The 13,436-nt window shown below is 43.3% G+C and overlaps 1 protein-coding gene across 4 annotated transcripts in view; it reads left to right on the forward strand.

Moving 5' to 3' along the window:
* The first annotated feature begins 2,586 nt into the window (after window positions 1-2,586).
* The window catches only part of DCBLD2 (discoidin, CUB and LCCL domain containing 2), a 70,048-nt gene continuing 59,198 nt past the window's right edge, over window positions 2,587-13,436 (forward strand). For all 4 annotated transcript variants that reach the window (XR_003370151.2, XM_024203587.2, XM_026658977.2 and 1 more), the window contains exon 1: window positions 2,587-2,701. Coding sequence is in view for 3 of the 4 variants with exons in the window: in XM_024203587.2 (XP_024059355.1) it covers window positions 2,605-2,701 (97 nt within the window). In the remaining variant the exon portion in view is untranslated. The remainder of the gene's footprint in view (window positions 2,702-13,436) is intronic.

The raw sequence follows: 13,436 nt of genomic DNA on the forward strand, positions 1-13,436 counted from the left end.
TGTTTTTAAAAACCTCCAGTGATGGGGATTCCACAACCTCCCTGGGAAATTTGTTCCCGTGCTTAACTACCCTGGCAGGACATTTTTCATAATATCTAACTTAAATCTCCCTTGATGCAATTTAAGCCCATTACTTCTTGTCCTGTCCTCAGTGGTTAAGGAGAACAATTTATCACCCTCCTCTTTATACTGTAACGGGCATTTTACATGCTTGAAGACTGTTCTCATGTCTCCCCCACCCCATCTTCTCTTCTCCAGACTAAACAAACCCAATTTTTTCAATCTTTCCTCATAGGTTGTGTTTTCTAAACCTTTAATCATTTTTGTTGCTCTCTTCTGGACTTTCTCCAATTTGTACACATCTTTCCCAAAGTGTGCTGCCCAGAACTGGACACAGTACTACAGTTGAGGCCTTAGTGCTGAATAGAGTGGAAGAATTACTTCTTGTGTTTTGCTTACAACACTCCTGCTAATACATCCCAGAATGATCATATTACATTGTTGACTCATATTTAGTTTGTGATCATCAATAACCCCCAGATCCTTTTCTGCAATACTTCTTCCTAGGCAGTCATTTCCCATTTTGTATTTGTGCAACGATTATTCCTTCCTAAGCATAGTACTTTGCATTTTTCCTTATTGAATTTCATCCTATTTATTTCAGACTATTTCTCTAGTTTGTCAAGATCATTTTGAATTCTAATCCTGTCCTCCAAAGTGCTTGCAACCCCTCCCAGCTTCCTATCATCTGCAAACTTTATCAGTGTACACTCTGTGCCATTATCCAAATCATTTATGACGATATTGAACAGAATCGACCCAGGACTGATCCTGCGGTACCCTACTTGATAGCTTATGATCCATTGATAACTACTTTTTGAGTATGCTTTTCCAAACAATTGTGCACCCACCTTATGGTAGGTTTGTCTAGGCTATATTAATCAGACCTAGTAAGACTATGTGTAATGGAACATGTAAGCAGTTATATCTTGGAAAAAATGCTGCACTGATAGGTGTGATACACTCCTTTTTGAAAGCTGAGCATTACCAGTAGAGGTTGGTTCACTCCCTGACACTCTCTAACTGGATGAATTTCTTGGATGCAGAGGTGCTGCCTATAGGCAAAACAAAAACAGTGGTGTCAAAAACATCAAATTTATTTTTTCTTCCATTGAGGGAGATGCAAATCAAAGTGCACATGTTGAGCAGTTTCTTATCAATCATGATATTTTTTTAATCCCATGGAGTACTTTGCAGGATGCATTTTCTCCAAATATGTTTTTTCTCCATTTTGGGGAATGAAGTCCAGTGTGTTGTCAACTATTACATTTCTCATGATCTTTTGTGTTTTTCCTAAAGCCCCAGCCCCTGGAGTCACATGATTAGGTGAAACTCTCAGCTTCCATTTTTTTTAAAAGTAAGTTTGTAGCCCTCCTAGTTGCAGAACAAAGCTTATAAACATGAACCCTAAAGGCTCAAAAAACAGAAGGCAAATAAAAAGAATGGACAATTTAATACATCATGATTTCTAAGCCAATCGCGATTTTTGAATCGTGACTTACAATTTTTGAACACTTGGGATTGGCAATGCTGAGTCCAGTTCTCTTCTCATGCAGATGTTTATGTGGCCGCACATTCATATTTTTCTGGGAAAAAAGTTGGAAATATTCTTTGTCAAAATATAGGAAGTTTAAAGGGAATGTGTAAGGGGAATATATATGAGTGTGGATGGAGGGGACTTTGGGATATTTTATTCCATAGGAGTGTTTGGCCTCAGAGGCCTTTGAATCAGGTTAGGCTACCCGGAGTCATGCACATTTTTAAATTTAGGGCATGTATTATGAGCTCTTGGAGCAGTACTGTGTGCACCTTTGCCTGTCTAGGTCTGGTGGAGATCTGATCAGATGGTGATTTGAGGTTTTGTGACCCAAAGTAGATGTTTTGGGGCTTCTCAAGGACAACCTAGGGAGAGCAGGAGCAGCAACTATAGGAGTGCAACTACTTTAATTGGGTTCACAGTGACAAATTGCCTGAAGCCAAGTCTCTTTTGCTGGCATATTGTCTGGTTTTCCTTTCCTACATTGCCTTCCAGCTGTGATGTATTCCTGCATTGGGGTGTGTTGGCGGGGGGGACACACGTTAGTATCTTTCTGGTCTCTGTTAATGTTTGCGGGGTGGAAGGTTGTGGGTCTATCTGGGGGGATTCCTGATGTGTGTGTGTTTTGCGGTTTAGGTTAGATTTTTTTTTTTAATGAACACCAAGTTTGGGGGGAGGAGGGGTGTTTACTTTTCTGTGGCGCCTCCCCGCCCCCGCTGTGTGTGTGTGTGTGTGTGTGTGGAGGGGGGGATTTGGGAGGCCGCAGCCCCAGACTCAGAGGCGAGGAGGAGGGGGCGGCCGGGGTCGGAGCCGCAGACCCGGAAGCGGTTGCGCCCCTGGCAGGGGGCGGTGCGCGGGCTCGGCGGCGGCGGCAGGAGGGGCTGAGCCCGGGGGCGGCGCCGCTGGCTGGTCCCGTTGCCGGCCGCGGGGCAGGGGAGCGCAGCGGCCGGCGCGGCCCGCGGGATGCACGGGGGCGGTGGGCGGCCGCGCTGGAGACGCCGCGGGGCATGCTGAGCCCGGAGCGCCCGCTCCCCGCGGGGACCCGGCCGGCGTCCGCCGCGCTGCTCCTGCTGCTGCTGCTGCGGGGCGCCGGGGCGCAGAAAGGTGCGTGTGAGCGCGGGAGTGACAGACCCCCCCGCTCGCTGGGGGATGGGTCTGCCGGGGGGGTGAGAGGCAGGGACCCCCCCGCTGCTCCTCCAGGAGTCCTCAGCGCCCGGAGGCGGGTATTTACCCTCCGCCCCTGGTTCACCCGTTACCTCGGGGGCGGGTGTCTTGTGGGCAGCCCACAAATCTCCGGGGCATCTGGCTTGTGCCCCCCTCTCCCCGTGTTTGACCTGCCCGCCCTGTCCCAAACCCCAGGGCTGCCCCCATCCCCGCTTCTGCAAATAAAGGGGGAAAGAGGTGTCCAGTGCCTGTAACCCCTGCTCTGGGGTCTTCATCGCTACTCGAGGGGGCTCTGGTGTCCTCAGCCTCAAGTCCTAGAGATTTGTCACCCCACACAGCCCTGTGTAGTGGGAATGGAGAAGAGGGGATGCCTGGTACTCCCTCTTCCTAATCTCAGGTTCCATGAGAGTAGTGATCATCGCTATCCGAGGAGATGTACCCCCCATTTCCCATCAGTCACTGAGTTGTTCCCCTAAGATTAGAGAGGGAGGTGGGGAAATACCTCCACACCTGTCCTAATGTGTGAGGAATTTGGCTTTGGTTGTATCATTTTAATGTTGCTTAAGCCCAAATTAAAAGTTGAGTGGGAGGCTTTCACACAAGCGGGATGCGTGTAGGAGGATGATAAACGAAAGTATAGGGAGATGCCTTCCAGGGTTTGGGGAGCAGGAATCTGTTCGCTCCTGTGTTTGCATCATATTATTGTGTGTGATTTCCTGGTACGTTCTTTTTCTGAATTGCATGTTGTTGTATTTCTGAGGTGATTTCAAGAAACATTGGAAAATGCAAGTTCAGGAGCTGGTGGGTAAAAGGGCAATACTAATGTTGGGGTGGTGTATATATTTGAAATGTGGTTTCTGTGGGATCTTCAGTATGTTGACAACGACTTGCAGGTTTTTTTCTTTCCACAATGTGTGCAAACTGGGATCAGCTAGGAGGCAGGAGTTAAGAGTGGTTAATTTATAAAACCAGAGTTAGACACTAGAGATATGTAACATAACGTGTACAGGAGTAAAAGGGACATCTTTGGCAGAATAGCCATAAAATGCACAATTCTTTTAGGAAAGTTAATGAGATGTCTCCTTTTTTCGTGAAATAACTCACTGCACACTTATGTGTGCTGAAAACAAGGCAACATTTGGTCTTTTGACAATGGTGAAAGAACCGGAGTGTAAGATTAACTATCACTTTGATTTAATGCTAGAAAAAAATGGCTGAAGGGAATCCACACCATCTTAAAAATCTCCATTCTGTACCTAAGATTGTAAATAAGAGATGTGAGGAAAAATATTTTATATTTTTCAGTTTACTTTGCTTCTGACTGTACATTAGAAATAGTGATGCTGACTGTACACAGTTTTCTCTGATTTTGCGTGTCTTTCAGATGGCAACACAGGAGAAGAAAACATTTTTTTAAATTGTAAACTACAGGGGGATTCAAAGACAGTAGTAGTGTTAATCTACATTTAACTCATTTTTTGACCTGTATCAGAGGTTGCACAAACAGTAGTCCACAGAGCATAGTAACCACACAGTTCGGCCTTTCCACCTTGTTTCCAGCTAACTGCATGAAAAGAAATTAAAAATACGCTACTTCCCATGTAAAAGTAACACTAGTAAAAAGCAATTGCCATAGTAGCCACAGGAATGCCACATTGTGAATGGGAAAGCTGTTGATCCACAAGACAAACTCTTTAAGATGCCCATCCGTGAAAACGTTTGGGAACCCCTACACTAGCTTTCAAGTTGACGGTGTCCTTTGAAATCACACATTTCTCCTGAATTCAGACATTTCTGTGAGGTGAGAACTAGATTAAATGGCAAATTTTGTTTAAAAGGGCAGTAAAAGGGGAGGTTGTTCTAAAGTTTTGTGGCCCCAGTGTTGCTGAATTCAGTGCTGTTCAATATGAGTGATTGTCAGGACGTTGTAGAAAAGTGAGATATGTGTTATATTGTTTCTTTGCGAAAAATATTCTTCAGGTTTTTCGGCAAAGAATAACATCAATCTGCTTCCAGGGGTGGAGGGTGGAGAGCCTGTTCTATTAAAAGCTATAATAGTCCTATTTGGTTAAAGAGTTCCAGAGTAAGTTAAAGCACTTCCTCCCTATGTAATCCATGAAAAATTCTATGCAAAACACACGAGAAACTATTATATGCAAAACGCACAAAATGTTTAAAAGAACATTATTGAGATTGCAAAGACTAGCACAAAAAAAATCAGGAAATGCCTATGTAATCTTAATTCAGCCCCCTTTTGCATATGCATTATGATGCAGTCTTTAATTACATGCTCATACTATTTTTTTCAAAGGACTCGTTCCTCATTCAGTGTTCAGAATGGACAGTGCTCACTTTATGAGAAGCTGTTCACTATTTTTTTGCCTCGTTGTTCAGTATGTGGCCCTAGATTTTCTAATCTGCACAAACCCTGCTCTGAAGATAACATGATTAATTTCCTCTAGGGCTTTTCTATGGTGGTCATAACTAGAATATCAAAGTGCTCGAAAAATATTAATTATCTTCACAATATCTCTGTAAAGTGAGTGGGTGCTATGACGGCCCAGAAGAGTAAGATTAAAAGTTTCCCCAATTTGAGACACTAGGATCTGATTTTTCAGAGTACTTAGTGTTATATAGCATTTTATACATTCAGAGCACAGCTTCCATTGACTTCATTTGCAGATGTGTATGCTTCTGCTAATCAGGCCCTAAGGTCTCAAGTCAGGCATGCATAAAATGAAGAACACACAAACAGTGACCCACTGCCTTAACCATGAGACCATCCTTTCTGTCCCTGCAATCCGCTGCCTCATTCACTACACCCCTTCCGATTCATGCAACAAAGGCTACGTCTTCACTACCCGCCGATCCGGCGGGTAGCAATCGGTTTATCGGGGATCGACTTACCGCGTCTCGTGAGGACGCGGTAAAATCGATCCCTGATCGCTCTGCCGTCGACTCCGGAAATCCACCTCGACAAGAGGCGGCAGCGGAGTCGGCGGCAGCGCGGCAGCGGTCGGCTTTCCCCCGTCCTCACCACCAGGTAAGCCGACCTAAAATACGCAACTTCAGCTACGGTATTCACGTAGCTGAAGTTGCGTATCTTAGGTCGGAACCCCGCTGTAGTGTAGACCTAGCCAAAGAGGCAGGGGTCCTACAGACAACAGCCTTCATTACACAGTCCTGATTCATCCCCAGAGCAGGTACATCCTGTGCACTCAATGAGGCAGGGTCCTGTAGAAAAAATAGTACGTGATCATGTCGTTAAAGACTATCATTATGCATATGCACAAGGGGGCTGATTTAAGGTTGCACAGGTTACTCACTTAACTTTTGAGTGCTTGACTTTACAAGCTTAGTAATGTTCTTTTAACATTTTTTGTACCTGTAATTTTCTAGGTTAAAAATAAAACTAACCCTGAAAAAACAAATTCCATCATGTGCCATCATATTGACACTCACATGACTGGAATCATTAGATCCACTCATGGCCCTCTGCCACTTGAGCGGATAGCAATAGTAACTTGTCATCTTCTATGTGTAGACCAGCACTAGACCAGAATGAGACACCATTGAGTTTCATGGATATTTGCTGACAGCAGAAGAATGGTGAGAATCAGGAATTTTTAGTTCCATTACAGCTGTGGAGAGAAGTTTGCTCTATTGGGTACAGACTCTTCTGCCATTCCCCCCCAAACTTGACTTTTTCTGTGCCTCCCCCCATTCCATTCCTGTTTCCTCTCCCTCTCTCCCCCCCCTCCCCAGTTCCATTCTCCTCACCTAGTCAGTCTCACTCCTCAGGCTTTGCCTCCCCATTGCAGTCTCTTTGCCTAGCCAATCCTAGCCCCTTAGTCTGGACTCCCCATCACAGCCCCAGTCTCCCCTTCCCTCCCTGAGCCCAGTCTCCACTACCCCCTGGCATTTTGTGGCTCCTCTGCCTATCTGTGCCTCTCCTGCTCCTCTGGTGCCCCCAACCCCACTGGCTCCCAGTCTCCCTTATCTAATCTTAGTGTCTTGTTCTGTCCCCCCCCCCCCCCCCCACGAGTTCCTTCTCCCAGTTCTTCCCATACACCTGGCCTCTCATTATGTCTATCTCCCCTTTCCCATACCTCATTCCCTCTCCCACCCTAGCTCTCTTTGCCTAGCTGTTCCCAGTTTCCTTCTTTTCCCCGGGCCAGCCTCTAGTCCCTGTCTCCCCATTCCTCCCGTCCTCCCCCTCCAGCTCCTAGGCCCAGTTTACTCCCCAAGGTCTGGCTCTGGTCCTATCTACAGTTGAATCAGGCAGCTTCCTCTTCCCTGCTGCCTGGGCCCAATGAGGGAGTCATTGAGAGCACAGGAGACACAGGCTCCCCGCTCTTGAGTTCTGATGCCTGGCTTTGACTCGGCCCCTGGCAGTTCAAAGCTGGAGTTGCAGGGAAAGTCCTGCTTAGGCCCAGGCTGGGGCATACCCAGGTCAGATGGAATCTTCAAGGAATTTAGCTACGAAGCTCTGGCCAGTCTTGACCGACCATGTGAAAATTGGGATTTTTCAAAGATAATAACTTATACACCTTTGGGTGGCTTTTCATGGGGATTGCAAAAGGTACATTCTGGACAGAGAGGTCACCCCTTGGGAAATTTCAAGTTGCTGCTCCAAAGTATGGAGCTGGTAGAACTTCTCAAAGGAAGTGTCTCAAGAATTGTTTAACATGAGCAAAACAACATATCATAGAATATCAGGGTTGGAAGGACCCCCGGAGGTCATCTAGTCCAGCCCCCAGTCTCATTCTCAGAAATGGCAAAAAAGTTTTGGCTGAAGTTTTCCAAAAAAATTCAGCCTGAGGCAAATACCCACAACAAAATATTTCAGCTTAAAGGGTTACCGTTTGGTAAAGTTATAAACAACTGAAAACAGAGTTTTATAGTGGGAAGTGCTGGGCAACCTTAATAATGGGTTGTGCTGCCAGCCCCGCCTATAATAATTTGAACAAGGTTTCATAGTTTCCCAGTGTGTTTTGCAATATAATCGTATACGAAGAAACAAAAGGTAAAATATGCATGCCATCTTGTAATGTTTTTCATTCAACATGGAAGAATGTACACTATAGATTACCCATGTTTTAATCAGTATGACAGCAGTTGTAAAATACTCAAGAGCATAATAATCTCATTCCACACATAAGAAATGTTATCAATTGCTAGAAAGCTCTTGTGTGTTCTTGGCTGTGTTTGAGCTCTGCTCTCACTTAACAGTTTCTTCCACATTCTCAGTAACAATCAAAAAGTAACATACCAGTTTTTGTGTCTTGTGGACATTCTGATCTGCTATCATACATTTGTAAAACAGTCTGCTGTTTGACATGTTATAATAGTGATAGATGATAATGAGGAATTAGTGAGAAATTCAACACACAGTTTCTCAAACTACTTTGTATTGAGGACCATATTTTAACACAGATTCTCTTGGATCACCACCTATTCTATTCACAGTTGTGCAGACCAACTCCCGTTGCTCTCGTGATTATATAACATCCTTGGGGCAATGATAGCAGTTGCTTACATGGAAAAGTAATATTGTGAAAGTATCTAATGTATTTTTTAGTTGCTTTTAATGCCATTTAGCAGCTGGAAATGAGAGAGAGAGCCAGCATCACGTAATCAGCCAGCTCTCCGTGGACCTCATCTTGGGAACTTCTGCACTTAACAGATGTTCAGCTATTGTCTTGTACTCAGTGTGGCCTATTCATCAGTTAAACCTAAGTTATTTTGGCTGTCCAGTAACAAAACAACCAAGTGAGAAAAGGACGATGCTTACTTTTTTTCAACATAGAAATTCAGAAGTGTTTCAGTAGCTTGGAATTTATTTAGATCGTTAGAGTAAGGGCCTTCTCTGCTTTTTATTAATAAAGCAACTCGTACAGTTTGGCTGATATGTAATGGAGGTATCTGTAGTGACTCCATACTTAAGGTTGTGTTGTAATTTACACTTAAAGCAGGAGTAAACTCCCATTGGTTTTTTTCTTTGAATTTAGGCTCCAAATTTGACACAAAAATCGTTGAGAATAATTGAATTTTCTTTCTAATTTTTTTCAATAAAATCTTTAACTCTTGGAGATGAAACATCTTAAAATGTACCTCTTTGAAATATAGCTCCTCCCCCTCCCCCCGTTATGTTTTCTTCTAAATTACCATAACCACCAAAAATGCCAAACTTCAAAAATACATATTTGAATATAAGCTATTTTGACATTTCAAAATCAAACACATGAAGAATTATTTCCCTTTACTACTTATAACCAGGGCGTGAAAAATCCACTTACTCAAATATCCATGATGAGTATGAATCTTCTCAGGATGCGTGTCATTGACTTCAGAATGGTCTAATCTTGAATTTAAAAGAAAAAATAAGTTTCTAGCCCCTATGGTTGAAAAGATGACCATCCAAATTTGAGCACTTAAGATAAAAGCAATGCAGCAATGTCATCCCAAGGCTGCAGAGAGACAGCTCAACTGACACCACTGGTGTTGTGTTACAGAGGAGCTCCTGTGGCTGCTGCTGCTGTTAATCAGCCAGTGTGAGTGGGCTGGCTGCCACTGGGGGATACCCTCAAACTTCCTGGAGCAGGGGGCAGTAGAGGAGTACTTCCCCTTGGAGTAGAGTAATGTATGTGTCCAGTGTAGATTGATTTAAATAATGTAGCAGGAAACCTTGAATTAAATAATCAGATTTTTAATCTTGTTTTGCATTTGTACTACTTTGTTTTTATAAAGAAAGATTGATTCTTGTTGTTTGGTAAACATTAAAAAATGTTGATGTGCAACTAAATATAGCCTTTCTACTAAATTTGATAATACTTTTTGCTGACAAGGAGGATACATTATACCTATACACACACATTTAAACACTTACTTAGCTTCGCATATGTTTATTCAAATTCTTAATTTTTCATTGTTGTTATGTTAAAAAGTAGGGAATGATGCATTTCTTATTTACTAGACCATAAATGTTTTAGTTGTAATTTGTGTGAAGTGGAATTTGGATAAAAAATTTAATTTAATTAAAAATGTGCAAAAACAGCATTTTAAAATTTATTATTAATGGAAGAAAACTACCTTACATGTGCTAGATAAATAAGGAAAAAAAGTTGATCAAAACATGTTTTGTATTTAAAACTAATTGATTTATTAAACAAAGTAAGTATTATCTATAGTCAGTGAATTGAAACTGGTTGTTTCTGCTCACCACGTCCTTCAGGATTTCAGAATTAATAGATCTAATCCTCTCACACCCAGTTTTTATTCATATCATGAAAGAGGGAAACAAACTTTCCTGCTTTTTCAATTTCCAATTTGTTTCTCAACTTTGAATGAACTAGGCATTGGACTGAACTAGTTGAATAAACTCAAATAAAGAAAATATCCTGTCTGCATCTGCAGAAGAGGCTACTGTTGTCAAAAGCTGGGTTAGCATTTTAGTAAACTCTGGCTCCAGGTGCCTAACCAGCGACTTCCACTAATTCAGTGGTTTGACTTCTTTAAAACTGGTCAGCAAATGTACTGCTTAATATTAATTATTTAATGTAAATGATTTTAATAGATGATAGTAAGTTTAAGCCTTAACATAAATTGTGGGCATTTCAAATTTAATTATATCATTTTTTAAAATAAACCTATATTCAATTTAAATAAGGTTCTGTTGTTTTTTTTTAAACAAAATTTAAATAATTGATTTGTATCCACTCTGTAGGGTTCCCAACAAGCCAGGTAGCAGACTGTGTGTGGCTACTTCCTGCGGCTACCCAGTAGAGATCTTCTAGGGTTACAGAAAGGACTTCTGTAGATCCTTTTGCTTGGGTGAGTGGCAGTGGCAAGGGGCCACACCCATGCAAGAGCCCTCTGCTAAGGTGGAAAGCAGGGCCCTTTCTGTTACTAGTCATCAGGTTGGTTGGGGCTTCCCTGCTCCTAACACCATTGCTTTCTCCCTGGTTGGACTAGGATCTGGTCCAGGAGGAAAACCTTCATCTTCTGCTATACAACAAAGGACTCTGTTTGAACAGAATAAAATTTATTGAGGGGAGCAGGGGCTTGTCCAGTATTAATCTGTTTGTCATGCTGCTAGCCTGTTTACTGCAATGGTACCTGCCAAAGTTATCGCTGAGTGGCATGGGACAGTGTCCGACTTCAGAGGAAGATAGAAGTCTGACATCCCTAGAAACCTTCAGGAGAGGATTGTGGCGTACCTCCATGAAAGTTTCATCAAGATCTCTCGGGAGGATTCAGGTGCCATCCCTGTGTACATAAACTGCTCCGTGTGACCCCTTTGCCTAACTCTACAGGGCAATGAAAAGCAGATGATAACTCTACCTCTCTTTGTTCTACTGCTACCTCTTCAAGTATGAGTAAACTAATGAAAAGTCAGTAGCTGTGTCCTGTTAAGTCGGAGGTGCCAGCACAGTAATAGGAAATAAATTTACACACTGATCTGAGGTTCCTTCCCTGCATCAGGCTTGCCCATACTTTGCTGCTGGGACTGACTGGACTGTGGTAGAGTCTCAAATATGTTCTGGCTGACTTCATAGCTGGACCCCCAGTCACGTGTCCCTTCTCCTTCTCCTCCTCCTCCATCTTCATTTTGTCCTCACTTTTCAAGTCAGAGGTCTGTGGTTTGGTCTCCTCTGAGGTATTGATGGTGGTGTGTGGGATGGTGGTGCCACCAAGTATGGCATGCAGCTCTTCGTAAAAGCGGCAGGTCTGTGGTTTGGCACCAGATCAACTGTTGGCCTCCCTGGCCTTCTGGTATGGCTGTCACAGTTCGTTGGCTTTCACACGGCACTGCTGCTAGTCCCTGTCGTTCCCTTTCTCCTGCATCCTCCGTGCAATCTCCTCATAGATGTTCATGTTTCTGTAGCTGATCCATAACTGTGCTTGCACAGCCTCTTCTCTCCACAGGCCCAAGAGATTCAATATCTTCAGTCTGCTCCAAGCTGGAGCATGTCTGGATCATGTAGTCAGCATGGTCAGCTGGCCAGCTGCACACAACAATGGAGAGTTGTTAGGTGTGCTTGCCAAGCTAGACAGTCAGGAAAAGCCATTTCAAAAATGCACAGGGCTTTAAAGGGAAGGGGGTCTTCTGGTCTCTGTGACCCCTAGGCAAGGGAGTTCACATTTGTGACCTAGAGCGGTTAGGGTCAGGCGTGGGATAGCTGCTGGAGTACTGTTAGGGTTGACATAGGCAACACAGTGTTTACACTTGTGCTGCGTTGACCTCAGTACATAGACCATGGCTCAAAGCTGTTCGGGGAGGTGATGTTGCTGCATTGCCATAACGGGGCTCTTGCATTGGTGGGAGACAAATTTAAGTGTAGATTGTAGACACGTGCACAGCGGGATCGACACAAGGCAGCTTAGGTCGACCTAACTTTGTAGTGTAGACCAGGCCACAGTTTACTTCATAGACCTCATTGCAGCAGGCAGCTTTTTGCTGCATCTTGCCAAAATCTGAAAGCCACAACCTAAAGTCCTGGGATGTGTGTCTGTACTCAAGATAGCTACACATTGGCTATGACGTCCACTCACTAATGATAGAACTATGTCATTTCAGGCTTTGATAATCAGTGTTCTTTTGTGATCCATTCATACAAAGTTTACTACATGTTTAAGTAAGTATCCATTACCAGTGTGTCCTTTCATATAGATCCTTTCCCGTTCAGTAAGTGTTTGATTCTCTCTTCAAGTATTGTAAACATTTTGTACAATTACAAAAAATATTGTACAATTATCATCAGTGGCTTTGGAGGAGACCCCACATCCAGTTGTTGACATTTAAGTTCTACTGCAGGGAGTAAGGTCTTGTCACCTACGTTAGAATGGTTTTGGCAGCTAGCACAATCCCTCTGATCCAATCTGTCACTGTTCCAACCAATTTTAAAAAAGGATGATAGGTTATACCAGATACTGCATGAGGGATTCTCTTATTTTCATGTTCACCCTCAGCCTAACTCTCTCGTTATAGCAGCAACATTTCAAAGATCTAGGCCAGGTTTTCAACTTTCTTACTCCTTATGATAAAGAAGGGAAGAAGTTGGACTTTCTAGAGGGAAAAAATGTTTTCTTCATCTTCCCTAAACTTGTGTGGCAGATCATGAAGCCATTGCGGCTAAGTATTAGTTTCAACTCCTGGAGAAGATATCAATCTTAACTTTTATTGATTCTGGGAGTTTTCAGTGAACATCAGCTCTCATCAAAGAGGGCCAGAACATGGCCAAACATGTCTTCAGGGGATCATTTGATGTCTCTGATACTGCCTCAAGATGTGTGGTATCAGCAATAGCTCTCCATAGGCATATATGGGTACGATCATCTTCTCTTCCTATGGAAACAAGATCTAAACCAGAGGATCCCCGTTGAATGGGGATGGACTGTTTAGTGCAAAAACTGATGAGGTATTGTAAAAGATGAAAGAGACTCCCTCCACAGCAAGATCTCTGGGGCTACTGCCTCCCTACCACAGGAAACTACCTACTCCTGTGTTCAGGTATCACAGGTAACACTTTCCACCTTCTTCTTTGACTTACTATTCTCAAAAAAGACAGTCATACTGTCGACAGCAACAAACATCCTCTCAGTCCCAGGAGAGGAAGAAATCCTACAAGCCCAGGGTGAGGACAAAGAATACCTCACCCACATCCTCCCTGAC

The sequence above is a fragment of the Terrapene carolina genome, unplaced genomic scaffold (assembly GCF_002925995.2).
Source record: "Terrapene carolina triunguis isolate 2854851 unplaced genomic scaffold, T_m_triunguis-2.0 Scaffold558, whole genome shotgun sequence".
NCBI classification, from domain to species: Eukaryota; Metazoa; Chordata; order Testudines; family Emydidae; genus Terrapene; species Terrapene triunguis.